Source organism: Benincasa hispida, chromosome 7 (genome assembly GCF_027475165.1).
Source record: "Benincasa hispida cultivar pf3 chromosome 7, pf3_genome.v1.1, whole genome shotgun sequence".
Lineage (NCBI taxonomy): Eukaryota > Viridiplantae > Streptophyta > Magnoliopsida > Cucurbitales > Cucurbitaceae > Benincasa > Benincasa hispida.
Window position 1 is genome coordinate 50,541,665 of NC_143484.1, and position 25,476 is coordinate 50,567,140.

A 25,476-nucleotide genomic window follows, 5' to 3' on the forward strand; every position below is an offset into this window, starting at 1 on the left:
AATTGTAATCCACGGGTGCCAGAGGACTAAAAGTGTAAATTTATAGTATTTCGTTGATATTTTGGTTTTAAAAGCAAGAGGCAACATCCGTGAAATTTGTTGTTGCGTTAATCGTCAGAAAAAGTCGTTGAGAAAACTCTTGTAATTTGCCTGCATACTTGGATTTGCATTTACAGCAAGACTGGTTGGCGTAATTGACCCAATCACCTCTCCTTTCAAAAAATAAAAAAATAATTAATAAGGTGATAAGTCTATCAATAGAAAAAAGATGGTTTTGGTATCATTATTTTAACCTTTTACCCTCCATTGACCTTAATTTTCCCACTGGGACATGTGAATTTATGCACCACCCAGAAGAAAACAGATTTTTCTAATCATTACGGCTGATACGTTAAAGTTGTAACCAAGGAATTATGGGCGATAGGTATTTTGTTAGGTACGAAATATTATTGGACAAGTTCAGTTGGTCTTCTTGTCTTCATAAAAGTTGATGAAAAAGTTGATTCCATTTTTCTTTATTTTTACGGTAATCATAATAATTTAATTGCATCCATTCTTTTCAATCTTTACTACAGGTTTTGACAATTTTCGTTGAAAAATGGGAAAATCCAACACTTTCTAAGAATATGGGTTCATTGGAAAGACCCTTCTGCCCGTTGTTTACTCTGATCTTTATTTTGTGTTTTTTACACGCCAAGCTCGTCAAACCTTCCCCTTTTTTCTTACACGTTTCATGTACTTGTAATTATTACGACATTTTATATCTAAATTTTGTCCGTTCTTGTGCCCACATCTGAAATTGATATATATACACACTTGTTGACTATTATAAATGTGATCATCGATCATTAAGAGAAGAAATTGGTATTTAATATTGACTGATGGGAAACTTTTCTCGTTTTCACTAATTACAGATCTTGAATCTTGAAATTTATGGTACTAAATAAAAAAGTAATTTAAACGATTTAAACATCATTTTTTCTTCCGCGCATGAAAAATGATTATCTAGAGAAAGACCCAATTCAAAATAAGGCAACTTGGTAGTTGATGAATTATAAAAAACTGCAGATTTTCAAAGACCTAAAGTCTAAACCTGTCTTTTACTTTTATGTTCCTTTTGTGTTCCATCTGGCGTCCAAGTGGCTAACCCCCATAATTCTCCTATTGACGTGGCTGTGTATTTTAAGCCTCTTTCCCTCCAAGAAAGGAGAAGTTGTCGGAGTTCTCCTAACAAAGATCTCTCAGAAACATTCGGACATTTTATATCATGGGAAAGAAGCTTGATGCACTGCTGGGAAGAAGCTTCAAGACCACAAGGTTCAAAGCTCTTGTTAATTTGGCCATATCTCGGCTCGCTGTTCTTGCAAACCAGCGCCAGGTTAGAGCCTCACATGCTCGTTCTGATGTAGTTCAGTTGCTGCAGCTTGACCACCATGAGAGAGCCCTCTTTCGGGTAAGATCATTTGTTTTTCTTTCATACCTTTAAGCTTGGGTTTGGGCTTCATAACCTGTTAAATTTCCGTCCATATTTTCACAAAAGAAGCATTGAAATGTCCCTAATACAAAGTTTTTTGACAGGTGGAGCAAGTGATTAAGGACCAGAAACTGCTGGATGCGTATGCGATAATAGAGAGTTACTGTGAGGTTGTACTGGAAAGAATTAAGCTACTTGAACATGAGAGGTTGGTATATGAAGGTGTAAATGTGTATAACATTTGCTTTCTCTTTTTTCCTTTTGAGTTAACTCGTGATTTCCTTGAACATAACCTATGGGATTGGGTCTGATTATGATTATGTAGAGAATGTCCAGAAGAAATTAAGGAGGCAATTTCAGGTTTGATTTTTGCATCTTCTAGATGTGGGGATTTCCCAGAGCTTATAGAGATTCGTTCAGTTATTACAAGTCGTTTTGGGAAGGAGTTTACTGCTCGTGCTATTGAGTTACGCAACAATTGTGCTGTTGGTCCAATGGTATGTTATGCTTTGTTCTGATCATTTCAAATGAAGGGCTGGTGCTTGTGTTTTTATACCAATTTTCCCTTGCTGTTTTCACTGAATGATGTGGTAATCTTGGGGTTTTTCAGATAGTTCAGAAGCTGTCAGCTAGGCCACCGAGCTTGGAGATCAAATTGAAGTTACTTAAACAAATTGCTTCTGAACATGGCATTACTTTGAAAGATTTGGAGGCTTATGAAGTTTCAACTGAGGTACGGCATGTAATTAATGAGATAGAAAGTAGCTATCCACAAAAAAGTTTGAGTTATTGACTGCCTACGAAATAGATGCAGGAGAGAGTTGTGGCAGAAGAGAAGAAGGAACAACCACAGCAGGAAACCAAAGTGGAAAGTGTTTTTCAGATTTTACCTGAAGAGATAGAGAAAGACGATCGGTATGCTGATTCAATGAGAGGAAGAAAGAAGTACAAAGACGTGGCAGATGCTGCTCAGGCAGCGTTCGAGTCGGCTGCTTATGCAGCAGCTGCAGCAAGAGCTGCTGTGGAACTCTCTCAATCTAAATCACTCGATCATGATGACCTGAGTAGTCCGAGTTCAAAACCAAGAAAATCCACTGAAACTCTTGAATCCAAGAACGCTGACATGGAATTGAAATCAGAAAACAAGGAAACTCACGGTGGAAGTACATCTATAGAAGCGGAAGAGAGTGAAAGTGGAATAGAATCGAAGCAGCCAATATCTTCTTCTAGTTCGGAAGCAGGGGATGCTAGTTTAAAGGAAAATGAGATTCCAATTGAAGCAATAAATATAATTGATTTGCTGGAGAAGGATTTGGCTTTTGACGAGAGTGACGTTGATGCTGGGAATGGAGAAAGCAGCAGTTCAACTCTTGAGGAGAGGAATTCGAGCTTTGAGTGTCACAAGATCGAATCAGAGTCTGCAGAGATCACAGCAAACAATGACGAATCTGATAACAAAAACACTGCACAAAACTTGAGCATAGGGAATGAAGCTGTTATAACGACAATAGATGTCCGTGGGCACTGAGGAGCTTGAATATATTGCATCCTGATTGACTCTGTTTAAAGATAATAAATTTTGTAATTAGGATTCATTTATTTTAAGAACCTTAAGCTTGATATAGTGTGCAAATATTCAAATTAGTTTTCCTGAACATCTACTTTTTTGTCCGTTGAAATGGTATCGAAATAGTTGGGAGTTTATCAACTTTGCCCCCTCCCTAAAGGCATATAAAATTCTCTTCACGTAGGGATTCATCTAGTCATCTTAACTCTCGAGTATATAGTTACGATCTTAGTAACTTATTGTCTATTCAACTCTGGTTTATAATCTCAGTTTCCTCTTCGTCTATCTCAGGCATGTAACACTGATTTCCTTATTTTCCTCTGAAATGAATCTTTATTGGGCACCCATGAGGCTAAAGGCTGTACAACATAGTGCAGATAAGAAATGAATCTTTCTTTTTGAGTTCATACAACAGCAGAGACCATCACTCTCTTTTATTGCACAAGGATTATAAGTTTAGTTCACAGTCAATTGAGGGAAAGAACCTCACTGACCAAGTTAATATGAGAATACGGTAAAAACCCATTCTACAGAAGCTAACAGTGTCATGGACGGCGGTTTCTTTACGCAGTACTATAGTAAATAAATGGTGCCTTCAACTTTGCATGAATCAACAAAAAGCAACTTGATAAGTATTCGTGATACAAAAGCCAAGCTCTAGGCAGACAGAATCTACTTGCATTTGCCTTTAAACACGGACTGAATAAAGAAAAGTAATATAAGCAAATCATGCTGCTCTTACTGTTGGATGCCCCAGTTTATGGTATCACTCACTTTCCCCTGGGCCTTTTTCGATTTTGTGGTAACATGTCGCTAAATGATTGCAAATTCACGCCCACATCTTCATCGTACTCAATGCCGAGTTCTTCCTGCAAGAATACAAAGTAGTTTATCTAAACAACTTTAATAAAAACGGGGCATAGCAAAATAACGAGAGGGAACCTTAAAGTCCTTTAGATCCTTAGGTGAGTTCTCAGTAATAGCATCCCATATATCTTTGAACATCCTTTTTCGTTTTCGCCACTGGCTTAATTTCTCAGAGAATATCTGCTCAATTGCTTTGCGGTCTTCTGGGCTCACCAACGTTACACCTCCGCGCAATATTTCCAATTTGTCTTCCAATTCCTTAACCTGACAAGCATTTATAAAACGAGCCACTTTTTGAGACATTAACACATAAAGAGGGTAACACAATCAATAATGAGAATGAAGTAAAGTTACAGCTATCTGATTTAGCATCTATACACCTCCTTTCTGAGCATAGCTTCTTTTTCCCGCATCTGTTCCAGCGTTAAGTTTGACTGCAACGTTCGGATCTCTGTTTCAAAAGATCATGACACTATTATTTTCATTTCTCCAAACTTGAATGCCATAATTGAAATGGCTTAAGTGATGCATAGCATTTACATTATTGAGGATTGCTTAGAAATTCACGAGTTTCATTACCTTCCTCAACCTGGCTAATAACCTTTTTATGCTCGTCCAGATGTTGCTGCAGTTTGGCGTTTGCTTCCTTCATCTGAGTAAGTTCCTCGCTATTGGGGATCTGGAATTGGTCTTGCCGAGCGATATATATCTTCTGCTTGCCATACTCCTTGAAAGAAATCCGTCCACTATCGGCGAGGGCATCCAGTGCCTTTTGCACCGCCGTTTTCTTGAGGTTGAACTTTTGTAATGAATCAGCAGCATTTTGAGAGTTTAATGGACGATTTTGCTGAACAACACAAAAATGCGGCAAATTCCGTTCAAAAGAAAAGCACAAAAAACCTCACCAAAGAATAAAAAACCGACAATAGTGGTGCACGAGAGTTTCATAATGAAACTGCAAACGCACAAAACAGCGAAATGAACGTCCACGGAAACAAATCGCTCCTTGAGAAAATAACATGAGTTCTAAATAGTGTTTTTGTTTACCCAACACTCAATCGAGGAAGATAGTAAGTTCTTCTATGTACAAATTAGGGTTACAGCTAAACAGCAGGAAGATATAAGTACAACACAGCGTAAAACCTCGCTGCAATAAGCGCAGAAGAGAGGAAACGACGACACAAAGGCACTTGAAGAATAAGCAAGTAAACCAGTGAATCGAAGAATTACAAACGGTTAATGGATGAACAAAGAAATCAGTGAAGCATAGTGATGAAACAAGTACCTCATTTACGAAGTTGAGCACGATCGCTGGAAATTTCAGGAACGAAGGAAGTTAGGATTGAAGGATTTAATTCTACGTGAAGACATCATAAATTCAAATTTGAAATCAAAATCATAATTAGGAAATCATATGAGCAATAGTTCAAAAGATCGATGCGAGTGTTCACCTTCTGCGCTATCGGATTTGGGAGCCATTGATGGGGTAAAGTGCAGAGAAATGGGCGGGAAATTTTGCCAATGCTTTCTCTTGCTTCTTCGGGAAGCCGAAGTATAAAAGATATCTTAAAATAGGATTTTTAAAAATAATATATATACACGCATACAAATAATTTTCTAAAATTGTAAAATAGCAACAATTTTAAATATAATTTTCCTGTTGTTTATTATTTCAACTCTACCCTCAATTGAATATTAGGACTTGTCGGATGTGCCAAATATAAATTATATTATTTATATATATCGTGACATTACAAATTTAATTGTATTATGATGAATGTTCATTATTCGATATACGTGTAGTTTGATTGATATTCCGAATATAGAGTATATCAGACATATTACTGATATACGTGTAATTACGTTCAAAATCATAATGATAAAACAACATAAATCATTCTTTTTTGTTATATTTGCAAGACTAAAAAGACCATTACTAGATTTGCAAATTTATTTATTTATTTGTTTGTTTATTTTTGCTATTATTGCCATTTTCCCTTTCTGTATCCTATATCAATGGTAGACGAACATGAAAACAAAGTGAAATATCCCTTATCTATCCTTCTTTATTATGTTGTTATGGTATGCTCTGTGATATGGCTAATCACAAATCAGTATGCAAACACTTACTAAAAAAAGGTTGGATGCCATCAATTTATCCTTTATTTAGTTAATTCTTTTTTTTATATTATAAATGGATGATAAATTTAATTGAAAATAAGTGATAAACGTCAATTTTTTTAGTGCATGTGAAGTATATGAATTTGTACATTCGATCCCATGAAAATTAGTAAATGTATCAATAATTATCATTGAGTTATATACTCAATTAGTGATAAATATCTATCAATGATCGATTGTGATACAACATCGATACACATAAATCGTTGTTTGCGTCTATTTTGTCATACATGTTAATGCACATTTTTTTGTAATATGGATAACATCATTTCAAATGTATATTGGTATACTATATATGGGTGCTAAAAAAAACGACTCAAATGGACGTACTAGATCAAATAGGACCAAACCAACTAGATTAGTTTGATTTTTATGGAAGTTTTGGCTTTCTTGGTTTATCTATTTAGAAAACTGAGAGGTTCGGTCTCGGTCGTCAATAATTTTAGGTAATATGTAATTTTAATAAGAACGAACCGAACCTAGTAAAACAATAATTAATTTACCTACCCTCCCATCCCAACTCTCGTTTAAATAATCTAACTTAGAACTTGTCTACTTAAATAACTTTTAGCCTCCACATAATAAGTAAATAAACTAAGAAATAACGAACAAGATATCTTTTTGAAAGATGTGTGATATCGAAATTTGGTATTAATGGTGAATTTATAATTTTCGGGATAGAATCAAACAACAGCCCTGCAAAATAGAGAAACCCACACTAGTGTAGTGCTTGATCACTAACACTCCAACAATCAAATCAGTGATTGTTTAGAGAGAGAGCTAGAAAGTATAGAAGTTGGAATGTATTTTAGCGTATTTCAAATGTCACGAGCCCTCTCAATTATATAAAAATGGATTTCGTAACAGTTATTTGACTAATTAACTCCTAGGATCATTATTCAAGTCATTATTAACCATTGTAGATTGTGGGATTTATTATACTAGTGACTCAATCATGCGCAACAGTACAATACTCAAGCATAATCTTTACTTTCATAGGATCTACCTTCTCAAGCTCTATGATCGTCTCTGAGGGTTGGCCTCCATACTTAGACATCATGACTGACCCTATGGGTTGGTCTCCATATTTAGCTAAATAAACATTCACTTTTTCACCCACAACAAAATCCTAATTTCAATTTTGTCTCTTTCTTCCCTACCAACGTGCGCGCCTTCTTTCACTTCCCCTGTTTTTTCCCTCCCTCCCTCAATATCTTTCACTCGCATTATGGTCGCTGACTTCTTTATTTTGCATGCACCATCTTGCCACCCTATTCTACATGTATTATCACCTAAATGTCGTTGTCGATTCACTTCTTGATTCGTCACTCATGCGTTACGATCTTTGTCGCCAACAACTTCTTGCTCATGTGCTTCCGTCTCTGTCGTTGTCAACTTCTTCTTCTTTCTTTTCTTTTCTTTTTTTTTTTTTGGTCGCATCTAACTTCGATTGTTTTCATCGTCGTTGTTCATTATGTCACATTCACCTTCTTCTTTATCTCACCTCAATCTCAAAATACATTTGGTGAACGATCGGTTAAAATCATAATCAAAGCATTTTGAACTGAAACCATACTGGTTTAGTTTGATTCGAAACCGATGGAGAGATTGATGTTTTTTATTCACTTATAAGACAAATTGAGGGGTACCAATTCGATTTTCAGTTTTGGTAAAAAAAAAAAAAAAAAGGACCAAATCGAACAATAATATAATATAATATATATATTTATATGATAACTAATTTATTATACATATATATAACTATATGTTATATCACATAAAACATATAACGTATAGTTTTTATATTACATCAAATACAATATAGCATATAGTTTCAATTTTCTCTCAGTAATGGCTTTTAATATAAATCACATTTCCATTAAATTTAATTATATGAATCTAATTCATATAATTAATATTGGAATCATATTCAAATATTTATTTCCTCTTATAAATACTTAATATTATAATGTATTAAATACATTATAGTAATTATATCACATATAATTAATATTTAATTAATTATATCATATATAATTAATTCCCTCGATTAATTTGAATAATTCAAATTAATCAAAAAACTGGTTCTCATTAAATCTCGTTGAGCTATCGAGGGGACCTCATGGACCTGTAGCATGAAGCTCCAATGGTACGCGAATAATTAATTAACCTTTTTAATTAAATTATTCACCATCCATTAACTGTCGGGCACTCTACTAAATACTGACTGCTGCACTCTTCGCACTACATATGTATTTTTGTATCCATTTGATATAACAAATCAACAGTATGAAAACCCTTCACAAATTGCTCGTAAGTACAGATGGGCTAAAATTACCGTTTTGCCCCTTGTAGTTACATCTAACTTCTCAAGTACCATTGATCCCTCAAATGAACACTAAATCATAGTCCAAGTATGATTAGACCCCTCTCGGGTCAGGAGAAGGTATGGCGTCACATTGTTCAAGCCCAATCAGCCCTTAAGAGAACAATTTATCTATTTGCCCCAACATTGGAGAATGAGTGAATTTCTTATTATGTAGTTGTGTTTCCAGCTTTCCAATCAGATGAAACCTCAAAATAGTAGGCTTGTTAAGTCGAAGATCTGGTCACTTTCACCTATACAAATCAAAGGACCACCCTCATAGACAGAAGTTCACAACTCATTCAGGATTCAAGTCATGTTACCTATGGTTATCCTGATGAAATGTAAGTCTCTTTTATGAATGACATTATATAATAAGACTAAACATTTTGTGTGATGGAGTAAACTTACATGCAACGGAGAAAATCAGAATCAATAAGTACTCTAATTACACTTAATTTGAGTTTAAAACATGCTTTAGAAAAACTATTTCATAAGAGAGGTTACTGAACATAATACCTTTGATGAATCTTCTTCACAACCAGCTAAGCCCCACGAGAATATGCTTCAATCTATAGGTAGACCATGACAAAGATCTTCTCTACTATTCATTTGCAAGGATTGTGGGGTGGAAACACTAAATTGAGCTGGTTCTGATAAAATTAAAGAGGATTTGCTGAGGGTTTTGAATTCTACAGAATTCTTGTAGAAATTTTGAATGCTTAGCTAATGATTCAGCCCAAACACTCTAATTTATAAAGCTTTCATCATGCAATCTCAAAGCTTGCATGGAGGTCAGCTCATTCTTCATGGATTGACTGGAATTGGATGAATAAGGTGTTTGCACACATAGTGGAGATTTCCAACTTTTGAAAATTTCCACTATGTTTTCAAAATGCATTTTCAAAAAATGATTTCTAAAATCAAATAAATAAACAAATTTATTTGTTAATTAGTTTTATAAAAATTAATTCAATTAATTAAATTTATATAAAAACTAATTAATTAAATATTTTAATTAATTTTGTTAATTTAATATCTAATATTAAATTAATAAAACATCAATTTAACTACAGTGAATTTAATTTCATATAATTAACATTTAAATTATAATTTAAACATTAATCGATTCTCCAATCTTCTTTAATTTGATAAAATTAAACATTTCAATTGTATCAAATACAGTTAATAGAAACTCTAATTGAATTTGAACATTTCAAATTCTAAACCCTAATTTCAAATCTCACCAAAATTACTCAATTTACTAATCCAAAATATGAGCTAGTAGAGGGACCTTATGGACCTACAGATCATGAGCTCCAACGATTTGCAATTAATTGGTTAAACTCTTTAAACCGAATTAATCAATATTCGTTAACTACCAAGACATTCCACTATAGCTTGATAGTTGCACTCTTCTCACTGTAGTTATATTTCTGTCCATTTTAACCATAATTGGTAAGTCAACCCTTCACAGGTCGTTCGTATTTACAGTTGTGTCAAAGATTACCGTTTTATCCCTGTAAATACATCTTGCTCCTTATGTAGGATTGTATCAACAGCAGCGGAAACACAAGGATCATCTAAGCACTCAAATTCACTAATTTTGGCATAATATAAAGCATGCTTCTGCAGAAAAATGGGTTTCAAGACATACCTCTTGTAGAACTTCTTCAAAGCTTCTTCTCCAACTGCAATCTTCTCCATATCTTGTTGTAGACCACCTCAAGATCTTCCCCACTATTCTCTTGGTGCTCTAGATTGAGTTGTGGGACTCAAAACAAGCTTGAATCAAGGGATGAAGAAGAAAAGCTCATTGCAGCAACCTTGTTGAAGAATCATTCTTCAAATCGAATTTTCTCTCAAAACTCTTTTGATTGCATGCCCGATTTTCACTCCAATCTCTTCATTATATTGCAGATCAACATGCAAAGAGAAAAGCTGCATGAGTTGCAGCTCATGCTTGGAGAAGACAAAGGCAAGAAGTTGCTTCACGTGTGAACTACTTCAAAGATGGATAATTGAAAAACTCATTTTTCCATTTTGTATTTTAGTTTTCCAATTTCTCAAATTTATCTAAAAATCAAATTTTAATTTAAAAAATCTATTTGATTTTAAAAATGAAAAAATAATTAATTTCATAAATTAATTATTAAATAAAACTTAATTAATTTAATATCAAATATTAAATTAATTTTAACACATATCCATCTTTATATATTTAAATCATATTTAAATATATAAATTCTCCTATGCCGTTTAATTCTAAAATTAAACATAATTATATCTCATATAATTACAAATTTCCTTAATTCTAATTTGAACGTTTCAAATTTACTTATCACGTTATTCTAGAGCTAGTAGGGGGACCTCGTGGACCTATAGATAATGGGCTCCAATGATCTGAGATTAATTGGCTAAACTTATTAGACTAAATTAATCTCCATTCGTTTACAAATGGGTCACTCCACTAAAGCGCATAGTTGCACTCCTCTCACTGTAGATATATTATGTCCACATGATTTAACCATAATCAGCAAGTCGACCCTTCACAGGTTGTTCGTAATAATGGTTAGGTCAAATATTTGTTTTACCCCCGAGATTACGTCCTATTCCTCAAGTCCCTACTGATCCTCTAATGAACAACTGGTTTGTGATCCAATCACTAAATCAAACTCTCTCAGCCTAGTGAGAGGGTGAGGCCCCTTGTTCAAGACCTTGATTCAATACTTAAGAGAACAACCTTTCTCTTATCCCTAAATCGGTAGGCGTGAACTCCATCTTGCACCCTATGTCCCTAGCTATCTATCCAGTCTTACCCCTAAAATGGCAATCTTATTGAGCCGGCACTGTTGAACCAACCTTAAACTATGCAAATCTAAGGGTAATCCCAAATAAACAGGAGTTCATAGTTAGCTCAGGATTAAGATCAAGTTACCTAGGTCATCTAGGTGAAATAGTCAGTCTTAAACAGTAAACAACGTTATAAAGTAAGAGTAACTTATTTCTTGGTCCTGATCTTATGCAAACTCATTGCATAGAACGCCCCTACTCATGTCATAACATGTACGAATTAGGATCATATCGTATGTCGCACTTTACAACTCTTTGTAACAACTACGGAGTAGGCCGTATCCAATGGTGTTACCAAAATAAGGTGCCCAACTTCATTCATATACCATAGATCAGTTTTACTACTTACTCAAACCCGATCCACTCTTATGTCTCCACATAAAGTTCAAGTACTCATATAATAATCATGGGTCTTAGTTTATTGGATTTAGACTTTCATACAATTTATGAGATCAATAATAAAATGTTTATCATTTTACAAACTACGAGTTTTTAGGACATAAAACCCAACAATACTCCCACTTGGACTAGAACTCTAGTGGATCAATATATACAAATATATACAATGTTGAGTTTACATGGAGAGAATAAAATGTATAAATATAATAAACTAGGGCATCACAATACCCATCAATTCTCCCATTTGCCCTAGTGATACAAAGCTCGTAAACCTGGTCCTACTAGGTGACCCTCGAACACTTTAGCCAAGAGGGCCTTCGTAAATGGATCAGCTAAATTGTCTTGGGAAGCAATCTGAGTGACAATGACGTCTCCTCTGTGTACAATCTCCCTGATGAGATGGTATTTTTGTTCGATATGCTTTCCCCTTTTATGGCTTCGTGGTTCCTTTGAATTTGCAACTGCTCCACTATTGTCACAATAGAGAGTGATAGGCAGATGCATGTTAGGAACTACTTCCAAATTTATCAGGAACTTTCTGAGCCATACTGCTTCTTTTGCTACTTCGCTTGCAACTACATACTCAGCTTCCATTGTGGAGTTCGCAATACAACTCTGTTAGATGCTCCTCCACATAACTGCTCCTCCGTTAAGAGTGAATATTGACCCTGAAGTTAATTTCCTCGGATCAATATCAGCTTGAAAGTCAGAATTAGTGTATCCAGTAAGGATCAGATCCTTAAGACCAAACACGAGCATATAATCTCTCATCCTCTGAAGATACTAGAGAATATTTTAACAGCAGTCCAATGGTCATGAGCAGGATTGGACTAAAATCTGCTGACAATTCTTATAACATAACATATGGGACGAGTACACAACCTTGCATACATCAAACTCCCAACTGAAGATGCATATGGAATTCGATTCATCTCCTCAACCTCTTGAGGTGTCTTAGGATTCTGCTCTTTAGACAAGTGAATTCCATGCCTGGAAGGTAAAGATCCTTTCTTGGAATTTTGCATTTTATACCTAGACAACATCTTGTCTATATAAGATGCTTGAGATAATGCCAATGTTTTGTTCTTGCGATTTCGAACTATTTGGATTCCAATAACATATTGTGCTTCTCCCAAATCTTTCATTTGAAATTGTGAAGCTAGCCATCTCTTAACGCCAGCTAGATATTCTACCTCATTCCAAATGAGTAGAATATCATCAACATACAACACCAGAAAAGCGGCAATTTTGTTGACGATCTTCTTGTATACACAGGGTTCGTCAACATTTTGTTCAAAGCCATAAGATTTGATCGCAGCGTCAAATCTCATATTCCAGGATCTAGAAGCTTGTTTTAATCCATAAATGGATGATTAAGCTTGCAAACTTTTTGCTCTTGACCCTGTTTTATAAACCCTTCTGGTTGAGATATATAGATACTCTCTTCAAGATAGCCATTCAGAAAAGCCGTCTTGACATCCATTTACCATATTTCATAATCATAAAATGTGGCTATGGACAAGAGTATTCTAATAGACTTTATCATGGCAACTGGAGAGAATGTTTCTTCAAAATCTAATCCCTCTCTTTGGGTAAACCCTTTTGCCATAAGTCTAGCTTTGTAGGTTCGTACCTTACTAGCTTGGTCTCGTTGTCTCTTGTAGATCCACTTGCAACCTATGGGTTTTACCCCTTCCGGTCGATCTACAAGATCCTAGACAGATTTGAAATACATAGATTCCATTTCAAGGTCCATGGCTTTAATCCATTGGTCTTTGTCCACATCGTTCATTGCTTGACTAAAAGATAATGGATCCTCTAAACCATCATCTGGATGATGATTTGAGTTTCAGTTAAACCCATGTACCGGTCAGGCTGTTGCACAACCCTCCCACTACGACGAGGCATTCTCAACTCTTGAGAAGGATGTGAAGTATTAGTTTCATCAACAAATCTTGTTTACGGACCTGCTCTATCAACAATTCTTGTTGAAGGACCTGCTCGTTCAACAACTCTTGTTGATACATTTGTCGTTTTTCTGGACATTTTTTCTATTACTAGCTTACTGCGAGGTTAATGGTTCTTTATATAATATTCCTCTAGGAAGGTTGCATTTGTCGATACAAATACTTTATCTTCCTGAGGATCATAAAAGAGACCACCTTTAGTTTCTTTTGGGTAGCTTACAAATAGGCATACTTTTGAACGATGTTCCAGCTTTTTAGGATTCTGCACCAACACATGTGCTGGACAACCCCAAATCCTGAAGTGACGTAAATTTCCTTTATGTCTCATCCAGAGCTCGTAAGGCATTTCAGAAATGCTTTTCCACGGAACTATGTTCAAAATATACACCACAGTTTCAACTGCATGTCCCCAAAACGAATTTGGTAACTAAGCGTAACTCATCATGGAATGAACTATGTCTAACAAGGTTTTGTTTCTCCTCTCTGCCACACCGTTTTGCTGGGGTGTGCCAGGGCTGTGAGTTGAGACTGAATGCCATGTTCTATCAATTAGTTCTAGAATTCTGTATCCATATACTCACCACCTCGATCCGATCAAAGTGTTTTAATCTTTTTATCTAATTGGTTTTGAACCTCAACATTATACTCTTTGAACTTTTCAAAAGTTTTAGATTTTTGGTGCATTAGGTAAATATGCCCATACCTTGAATAATCATCTATAAAACTGATGAAATATTCAAACCCTCATCTTGCTCTAACTTAGAGGCCCACAAAGGTCTGAATGAATCATCTCTAGGGGTTTTTTGGCTCTAAGACCTTTTCCAGAAAAAGATCTTTTTGTCATTTACCCTCAAGACAAGACTCACATGGTGGTAATGAAATGTCTTCCAACTTGTTTAAAAGACCGTTCTTAACCAATCTCTCAATCCTGTTGAGATTTATGTGACCCAGCCTCAAATGCCAAAGATAGGTATTGGAGAAATCTTCCTTTTCTTATGATTCCCAACAGTTTTAAACATTTCTATGTTCAAAACAACTTTGACCTCGGAATAAACTTTTCTATGCCAAAGATAGGTATTGGAGAAATCTTCCTTTTCTTTTAACATGTACAAGTTATTTTCTAATTTTACAGAGCAAATATGTTTATTTCCCATTTTGGTGAACACTTCACCATTTTCGGAATAAACTTTATAATTTTATTCTAGCAAACAGGAAACAGATATTAGATTCCTTTTCATAGAAGGAGTATAATATACATTTTTCAAATAAATGTACTTATCTCCTATAAACAATTTCATATCTCCCACTGCTTTGGCCGAAACAATTTCCCCGGCCCTACCTTAAAGATCGTTTCACCTTTTGTCAACTGTCTCCAAGAACTTGTTTCTTGTGAGATAGTACATACATGATTAGCGACACCTGAATCAATTATCCAGATTTTATCGTTTTCCACTAAACATGCTTCGATAACAAGTAAATCATATTTATCTTATTGTTCGAATTCAGCATCCTCGTCTATATAATTCATAATTTTAGATGAGTTAGAAGATTGAGGACAGTCCTCTGTTAAAACTCTGTTGGTATTATCAATTGCTAGTAATTTGTTTGTTGATTTGATTTTATTGTTATATACATCGGAAGTGAGTATACTAGAATTCGACATGTTGATAAAATTCAAACAAATTCTAATTAGCAAATTGTAACTAAATCCAAAATCAAGTTTTAGAAAATGTAATAATGTACCCATAACCATTATTTAATTGCAATGATATTTTAGTGAGTCAGAATATGCGCTACTGTGGGGCAGTCAGATACTTCTTCACTAAAACAAACAATTTTGACTAAACACTATCCCTGGAATTACTCTTATTCCTATGGTCTCTGGAATAACTTTTATTCCTATAGTCGTTTGGTTATTGTTTTTAGTCAAGATCTTTACTAATAACTTAGTAATTCTTGTAAGTGTGACCCGCCATTTTCAGATCCTATAGGATGGTATGAATTTTCCTCCGAAATAGAAGACAACATCTAAGCCAGAACTATAAAACCCTATTCATTTTACTGAAGCCTATGTTGTTTCGAATCTTATGTTACAACCCTTCGTGGGGATAGCCGTCGCTAAACAACTAGCAAAGGGCCGCTTAAAGCTAACCAGCGGGCGCAACATAGGAATATCACGGTTCAGACTAATGGAAGAGACCACAGTATATATTGACACATATCCTTCACCCACTTACTATGAACTACTTCCTCCATTTACCTTGATATTGACTCATACAAAATACTTTCCGTAGGGAGGTCACTCCCAGGGTGACACGAAGCGTCATATGAATCTCACGATGTAAACTATATGGAGACGTGACAGTTGAAATCTATTTATCGTATAATAAACTTATATTTGAACTACTTCCTCTTATTCATCGAAATCTAGATTTAAGCTAAAAGAATATTCTCCGTAAGGAGGTCACTCCCAGGGTGACATGAAGTACAGTTTAAATCTAGATTGTGAACTCTTAGAGACGTGAGAGCTAAAAAGAACGTATCGTATGTTATTAATCTCCCACTGAAGTTTTCTAATAACTCTATCATATAAAAGTTATTAAACTGCCACTGAAGTGTTCTATTTGAGTATATTTATAATTAGGTTCTTTTCGGCTAATAAAACAACCCTAAGTCTATGTGATTTATCCAAGTATAACTCTTATAATTGGATTTTAACCTATGATATCTAGGTGATAAACCATTTTATTACCTCACATCACTCACGTATGCCCATAAAACCGGTTACCAACGCTAAAAAATTCGGCCATAATCTTCAGGTAGGAGGTGTTCCGTAAACCGTCAACTTAAGAACCCCCAACCTTAGACAGGATTATATACCAGTTGAGTTTGTAAGTTTGGTTTTATAAGTTTTAACAATTAAAACAGGTGGCCAACCTACGTGAGCATGCAGCTGTTGTTTATGAATTTTAAATGTCTAACCCAATTTTATAACAACTTATAAAACTTTAGGCATGCTAAATATTCACAACATACACGAGGCATTCAAGATTTAATATAATATTTATATTAAATACGAGAAACCCTAACATGCATACTATATATTATAACAATTATAACATACTTTCAATGCATGTTACATGCTTCCTATGGTGGGATTTTAAATCTAAATGACATACTATATGCACATACAAGATTTATTTAATTATAACATACATCAAATGCATAAATAATTAAACACAAATTGATATGGTTTTAGTTTTGGCAAAAAAAAGCAAACAGAAGCCTAAAATAACTTCCAGACCGCTCGAACCACTCCAAAATGAACTCAAGTAGCTTGAACCAGACCAGCCAAGAACCATTCAAAGCTGAACCGGACCAAACCACAAGAGAACCGGTCGAACCGGAAGCCCTTGCACATGTTTAACATCTCGCTAAGTCTCATCGTTTAGTAATGGCGACCATCGTCTAGCATTTTGCCAGATCGTTTAGCGCGCGAAAAGGTAAACAATTGTCTAATGCCATCGCATAGCATTCAACACATCCCTTAGCTGTCGCATAGAGTAAACGATCGCGTAGTGCTATCGCATAGCAACTCAACGCATTGTTTAGCTCCCAATCAAAGATAAATGATTGTGGTAAGCGATCGCTCAGAGCTCTCGTATAGCTCTTCATCGCATCGCTTAGTTATCATATAGCTATCGCATAGTTCTATCGCATAGAACCAAACGATCGCTTAACACCATCGTCTAGCATTGCATGTCATCGTTCAGTATCTGTCGTGTAGCTAAACGATTGCTTAGCTCCATCGTATAGAACATCATCGCGTCGTTCAACATCGTAGGTAAGCGATTTGTTTAGTTCCATCGCATAAAAACTTGAATGCATCGCTTAGCACTTCGTCTACATGATCGCTTAGCTCCGCATCTAAACGATCGCTCAGCGCTATCGCATAGCACTTCGTCACATCACTTAGAGCACATCATTGCTAAACGATCGCATAGTACCATCGTATAGTAAATTCAACATATCGTTTAGTTCCCACGCCAAAGCTAAACGATCGCTTGATGCTATCGTTAGCAAATTGAACGCATCGTTTAGCTCCCGCAGGTACACAATCGTCTTGCGTTCAACATCAAAACGACCAGCGCACATTGCTATATGATCGTCTAGCTTTTCTTCACATCATGTAACGTCTGGAGCTAGACGATCGTTTAACAACTGGAACCTCAGCGACGATAAGAACAGAGGCTGATTTTCTGGAACTGCTACTCGACCTCTTCGCTTGTTTCTTCAAGTTACAGCTTAATTTCAATTCTAATGACTCCAAATAAATTACATACTCTTGGGAACATATTAAAGCTCATCAAGCAAGAGCCAATTACAAATTTAAATGAGAAATTAAAGAGAATTAAACAGCCAAAACTCAGAAAACCATATCAGTACACCAGTTTCATATTTCTCATAGAAAACACCCACTAAACCAAAATTAGACCGAATTGAATGCTTATTTGATGCTCTGATATCAATTGTAGGATTGTATCAACAACAGCAGAAGCACAAGGATCATCTAAGCACTCTAATTCACTAATTTTGGCATAATATAAAGCATGTGTCTGTAGAAAAATGGGTTTCAAGACACACCTCTTGTAGAATTGCTCTAGATTGAGTTTCGGGACTCAAAACAAGCTTGAATCAAGGAATAAAGGAGAAAATCTCACTGCAACAACCTTGTTAAAAAACCATTCTTCAAACCGAATTTTCTCTCAAAACTCGTTTGATTGCATGCCTGATTTTCACTCCAATCTCTTCATTATATTGCAGATCAACATGCAAAGAGAAGAGCTGCATGAGTTGCAGCTCATGCTTGGAGAAGACAAAGGCAAGAAGTTGCTTCATGTGTGAGCTACTTCAAAGATGGATAATGGAAAAAACCCATTTTTCCATTTTGTGTTTTAGTTTTCCAATTTCTCAATTTTATCTAAAAATCAAATTTTGATTTAAAAAATCTATTTGATTTTAAAAATGAAAAATTAATTAATTTCATAAATTAATTATTAAATAAAACTTAATTAATTTAATATCAAATATTAAATTAATTTTAACACATATCCATCTTTATATATTTAAATCATATTTAAATATATAAATTCTCCTATTCCGTTTAATTCTAAAATTAAACATAATTATATCTCATATAATTATTAATTCCCTTAATTCTAATTTGAACGTTTCAAATTAACTTATCACGCTTTTCTAGAGCTAGATCATTACAGACTAGTAGATGGACCTCGCGGACTTACAAATCATGGGCTCCAACGATCCGAGATTAATTGACTAAACTCATTAGACCAAATTAATCTCCATTCGTTAACTAATGGGTCATTCCACTAAAGCCATAGTTGCACTCCCCTCATGTAGATATATTATGTCCACATGATTTAACCATAATCAGCAAATCCACCCTTGACAAATTGTTCATAATAACGATTGGGTCAAATATCTGTTTTACTTCTAAGATTACGTTTTATTCCTCAAGTCCCTACTGATCCTCCAATGAACAACTGGTTTATGATCCAATCACCAAACCAAACTCTCTCAGCCCAGTGAGAGGGTGGGGCCCCTTGTTCAAGACCTGGATCCAGTACTTAAGAGAACAACCTTTCTCCTATCCCTAAATCGGGTAGGCATGAACTCCGTCTTGCACCATATGTCCCCAACTATCTATCCGGTCTTACCCTTGAAATGGGAGTCTTATTGAGCCGGCGCTGTTGAGCCAACCCCCAACTATGCAAATCTAAGGGCAATCCCAAATAAACAGGAGTTCATAGTTAGCTCAGGATCAAGATCGAGTTACCTAGGTCATCTAGGTGAAATAGTCAGTCTTAAACAGTAAACATCGTTATAAAGTAAGAGTGGATTATTTCTTGGTCTTGATCTTATGCAAACTCATTGCATAGGACGCCCCCACTTCTCATGTCATAACATGTACGAATTAGGATCACATCGTATGTAGCACTTTACAACTCTTTGTAACAACTACAGAGTAGGCCGCATCCAATGGTGTTACCAAAATAAGGTACCCAACCTCATTCATGTACCATAGATCATTTTGACTATTTACTCGAACCCGATCCACTCTTATATCTCCACATAAAGTTCAAGTACTCATACAATAGTCATGAGTCTTAGTTTATTGGATTTAGACTTTCATACAATTTATGAGATCAATAACAAGTATATTGATAATAGAAAATGTTTATCATTTTACAAACTGAGAGTTTTTAGGACATAAAACCCAACATCTTAAGCTCCCACTGATCCTCCATTGAACAATTGACTTATAGTCCAACTTATAAACCATAACCCTCTCTTTCATGAGAGGACGAGGCCCCGTTGTTCAAGACTAGGCATCAACACTTAAGAGAACAACCTATCTGCTAACCTGAAGTCAGGTAGGAGTGAATTTCTATTGCAAAGCTATTTCCCCAACTATCTATTCAGTCTTATTTCCAATATGGGAGACTTATTAAGCAGTGTTGTTGGACTACTCTCACCTATGCAGATCAAAGGATAATACCGAATAAACAAGAGTTCACAGTTAGTTCAGGATTAAGATCGAGTTACTCTAGGTCATTGAGTTTGAAATAGTCACTTTTAACAGTAAACGGTTGTTATAAAGAAAAGTGACTATTTCGAGGTCCGATCTTATGCAAACTCATTGCACAGAATGCCCACACTCATATTTCTCCATATGAATGATTTTTAGATCATGTTATTTGTATCAGTATACAAAATGGTCTGAGTCCAATAGCGTTACCGAGATGAGGTACCCAATCTCATCCATATACTTATAAAGCATTTTGGCTACATACTAAAACTTGATCATATTTTTGTTGGGATTGGTGTCCTAATTCTCCCGGAGTCTCGTTGTTTGTAATGATACACATTGTTTGATGAGTAAAATAAATATTATTTTCATTCTGGCATTTACTCATATCCAATAAACAAATCTCCTTGGTTATCTTATGTGAACTTAAGCATGTATATGTGATATACAAGTGGATCATGCCTTAAGTGATAACTTAAATAGGTATATAGTATAAGGATTAAGGTGGGATACTTGATCCTGGTGACACTACAGATTCGGCCCACTTTGTAGAGGTTTGCAAATGTTGTAAACTACTATAGATGGTAGATCCTGACCATTCATGTGGAGACTTGCGAGCGAGGATGTCTTATACAAAGAGTTTGTATAAGACCGAACCACTAGATGACTAGACTCTGTATATAATGTCATTGATACTAGAGACTTACATCTCACTTAAATAACCATAGGTGACATGACCTCAATCCTGAGTGTTTTGGGAACTTCTGCTTTTAAGGGCAGTTCTGTGATTAGTATGGGTGAGAGTGGCCAGATTGCCAACCCAACATGCCTACCTTTTTGGGGACTTGTCTGATTTGGGAGCTGGGAACTCAATACACAAGATGGAATTCACTTCTTTCCTGAAGCAGGGATAAGTAGAGAGATTGCTCCCTTAAGTACTGATTCCAGGGCTTGAACATAGTGGCCTCGGCTTCTCTTTGGAAGAGGGGACTCAGTCATAGTAGGACTATGACTTATGTTCATTAGAGGGATCAGTGGTACTTAAGGAGTTAGATGTAACTACAGGGGCATAACGGTTATTGTCCCAGCTGTACTTATGAGCGATCTATGAAAGGTTTTCGCACTTCTGATTGGTTAAGATGAACACAAAATATTTATGTGGTAAGGAGAGTTCAGTTGTCGGTCTTTAGTGGAGTGTTTGATAGTTAACGGATGGTGGATCCCGTGACTAAAGAGTTTAGTCAGTTACTCATGTACCATTGAAGCTTTGAGCTATAGGTCCATAAGGTCCCCTGGGTAGCTCAATGGATTCAGTTGAGGATCAGTTCTTGGTGTTGATTTGAAATGTTCAAATTGACAAGAGGTAATTCGATTATATATGATACGATCGGTATGATGTATGAGATACGTCTAGTGAAGAATTAATGTAAATGAGATTTACATTAAGTACCATGGAATAGAAAAATAACTATGGTTTATATGTTTTATGAGATGAAAGATTAAAACTATAGGTTATAAATGTAGTATGATAAGTTAGTTATCATTTATATTTATAATAATATTAATTATTGGATAATTAATTCATTTTCTCTAATAACCAATTGAGTGAGAGGTTATTGGTGGTTTCATGGTAGCCGTGAGATAAAAGGGAAATTATTTTCCTAATTTTAGTAAGTTTTGGTAAGCTTGAGATTTTCTCTCTCGGAAAATAATCTCATGGAATGAAAGTTGTCAAGTAAATAGGATTTACTAAGCAACAACTTGGAGCAAGCTAAATGATCGTGTAGTGTTTGTAGGCAACAGACACGCAGCTAAGCGATGAGCTAAACGATCACTTAGCTTTTGCTAAACGATTGGGCATCAACTTATACGATAGGTTTTGTCTTCTCCCACTTGCTCAATCATTTATACGATTATTGTTTCCTCCGTCTTCTGCCTCAAACCAAGTCCACACAGAGCCCACCCTATGGATTCTCATACCGAGAATACCAAGGTAGCCTTCTTGGTGATGTCATACTCAACTCGACGCCGTCGAGATTCTGTGGAGGCCGTTCGTGTTGTTGGGGTGTTTGTGATCGAGGCGATCGCTGAGTTCGAGTGCGCGGTGTTTATATAGTGTAGCTGTCGTGTTGAACGAGCGTTAGAGGTTGCTGTGTTCGAGCGTTCATGATCAAGGAGCGTGGAGATGAGTCTACAAATGTGTGTAGCATTTCTTCTTGAGTATTTGTATTATCATGCTGTAATTTCTGTAATGAATGCATAACCGTATGTTTCTATTTATGACTATAATTTGTAAAGTTCATATATGATTGTAATTTGGAATGAACTTTCCGTTGCTCATGGAAATCCTCGTGCACGATTTCCTTCATTTTTATGTCGCCATATAAAGTTAAAGTATTCATGTTATAGCCATGAATTTGTTTTATTGAATTTTCATAAAAGAATGTAATATCAACAATAATTTATTGAATAAAATATTCAACAATATTTTTATTGATAAATAAAATATGTTACCAACATTTACAAACAGCGAGTTTAGGACAATCCCAGCATCGTGGTCCGGTCTTATACAAACTCCTTTGTATAGAATATTCCCGCTCACATGTCTTCACATAAATGATCAAAATCAGATCATTTGTAGCACTTTACAACAATTGTAACACCTATAAAGCGGGTCATAATCATAGTGTCACAAGGAAAATGTATCCATCCATATTCATCTACTACAGACCATTTAGGTTATTACTTAAACATAATCCATCCGTATGTCTCTACATACATTTTGAAGTTATAAGACAACCATGGATGTTAGTTTATTGGTTTGTGGTTAATGCAACTAATCTTGAAATAAAACATCACATATTTTATTACATAAATAATATGTTTGTACATTACCATTACAAACTATAGGACCTTACGAGATTTAGAGCATCAACCCTAACAGTATGCATACGTTGTTTGAGTCACATAAATTAACTAATACGGATGTCGAGCAGATGAACATTAAAGAAAAAATACCTAATTACTTTGTTATATAGTTTACAGAACAAAATATAACAAATGAAAAGTTATGGCCTCTTAGGTAATCATTTTGTTTTTTGTTTTTATTTCTGAAAATTAAGCCTATAGACACACACTACTTTCACCTCCAAATTTCTTTTTTTTTTTGTTATTTACTTTTCACCAATGATTTAAAAAACCAAGCTAAATTTTGAGAAATAAAAAAAACAGCTTTCAAAAAATTGTTTGTTTTAAAATTTGATTGAGAATTCAACTATTGTACTTAAAAAAGATGGAAATCATGGTAAAAGATGTGGATGATATAGACTTATTTTTTAAAAAAAAAAATAGTTACCAAACTAGGTTTATACTTAATCTTTGCTAGCTCCAAAAGTCACTCAAAATTCTTCATATAATAAACAGATATACACAACCTCTTGTTGATCTCAAATGGAAAAAAACTGGGGTGTTAATATAACTTCTTCTTCTTTTTTTTTTTTGTGTGTATTAAATATTTGAATGGCAGGTGAAAAATCCTAGTATTGATATCCACTTAAATACTCGTGTAACATTTATGAGGTGTGAACGTTTAAACGTCCATTTGAGATTACTTTTGGGAGAGGTAGAAGTGATGATTCAATTTTGTTAAAATCATTTTAAAAAATTAATTTCATGTCTATTTTAAAATAGTATCCTATATTAACTTTTAGATTCCTCTAAAATCAGATAAATTTTTTAATGGATGGTAAACTTTCAATTTTATATTTTAAAAATAAGATTTATTTTATATATCTATCCATTTATCATATAATCAAATCTATTTCTAATTTTTATGAGTTAAATGCATCAATTTTTTTAAAAAAATATATCATATCGAGCTATTTTCCTCAATGTTAAAAATTAACCTATAACAAATCAAATATATCATTTTAAAATTTTAGATTAAAAAAATAAAGTTATTTGTAACTCTATTTTATAAATTTATTTATTTATCAAACACTATAACCTATTTCTTTTTATAAATTTAAGAGAAATTTACCAAACATCAATTCACTTCATTTAATAGCTAATTTTTTTATAAGTACAGTTATCAACGATTATTTTAAATGATACAACAATATCAAACTAAGCCTAAATCAATTGTGATTCAAGTTTAAGGGTTTTATTTATTTATTTATACAATACAATACATAACAATCGTTTGTAAGAAGATGCCCTAAATAAACCAATTAAATCTGTCCGAAACAACTCCAAATGGAACAAAAAGTAGATATAAAACAGCTATATATTATTATCACACTATCAGTAAGTACTTTACCAAATTAAATTAATAATCAGTCAGATTGGATCGCCGAAACTGGGTTAATTGGATAAAAAGGGATGTTTTTAGAAAAAAAAAAAAATGGGGAAAAGGGGTTGTTTCAAAATTATTTAGAGCAATGGGGTTATTTAGTGCATTTCACCTTTTTATTTTTTTATTTTTTCCTTTTTTAATCTATTCCCGTTAACTTCGGTTAGACCGTTACAATTTCATTTTTCTTTTTCTTTTTTTTCCTTTTTTTTTTTTAAAAAAAAAAACTTAAATTTTTTTATTAACCCTTTTGTTTACCTATCTTCCTTTTCCTTTAAACCATTTTTTCGTTCTACTTAGGTTATTTTTCTACCAGAAAAATATGAGTGATCTCTAAATCTTGAATCTAATTTATATATGGTTTATATGTTTCGAAATATTACATTTTTAATTATTCAATTTTGAGTAAGTTTGGTTTCAATTTAGTCATTCAATTTTTTGATGTTACAAATTTACCTTTCAAATTTGAATTTTGTTTCAATTGGATATCTTGATTTCAAAATATTACGATTTCACTATTGATTTTTTTTTAAACAATATTAGTGAGAAAAATTATAATTATTATATCAACCAAAGTTGAAAATATCAATTTTGATGAAAATATAGAAGTCTTAGTTTTATGAAAATATTGATAAAAATATCGATGTCCTTAGATAATTCTTAAAAAGTTATAAATTTATTTCTCTTTATATTTCTAATGTGACAATATATAAAAAGTAATGATTAATATATCAAGAAACTTTATAATTTTATTTATAGTAACAAAAACCACAATAACATGTTTTAATTTTATTTTAAACAGTAATGATATCACAAAAATGTATAATTAGTGAATTAGGTAT

At 34.2% G+C, this 25,476-nt stretch overlaps 2 protein-coding genes across 3 annotated transcripts; one reads left to right on the forward strand and one right to left on the reverse strand.

Moving 5' to 3' along the window:
* Positions 1-777: 777 nt before the first annotated feature.
* Positions 778-3,129, forward strand: LOC120082250 (uncharacterized). Of its 2 annotated transcripts, none has more exons than XM_039037530.2 (5): positions 778-1,453; positions 1,579-1,682; positions 1,800-1,971; positions 2,085-2,207; positions 2,283-3,129. In XM_039037530.2, exons 1-5 carry the CDS (start codon positions 1,268-1,270, stop codon positions 3,000-3,002), a joined length of 1,305 nt encoding a protein of 434 aa, XP_038893458.2. In that variant the 5' UTR covers positions 778-1,267; the 3' UTR covers positions 3,003-3,129. The 2 variants fall into 2 exon arrangements, with proteins under 2 accessions (XP_038893458.2, XP_038893459.2); XM_039037531.2 differs by having other exon boundaries at positions 837-1,453; positions 2,289-3,129.
* Positions 3,130-3,617: 488 nt separating this feature from the next.
* On the reverse strand, positions 3,618-5,485 carry AHP2 (Tat-binding protein 1(Tbp-1)-interacting protein (TBPIP)). The gene is made up of 6 exons (XM_039037533.2): positions 5,360-5,485; positions 5,194-5,219; positions 4,488-4,755; positions 4,289-4,359; positions 3,984-4,172; positions 3,618-3,910 (listed from the first exon to the last, which is right to left on the reverse strand). The coding sequence occupies exons 1-6, from the start codon at positions 5,385-5,387 to the stop codon at positions 3,812-3,814; spliced, it is 681 nt and encodes a 226-aa protein (XP_038893461.1). The 5' UTR covers positions 5,388-5,485; the 3' UTR covers positions 3,618-3,811.
* Between the last annotated feature and the right edge of the window lie 19,991 nt (positions 5,486-25,476).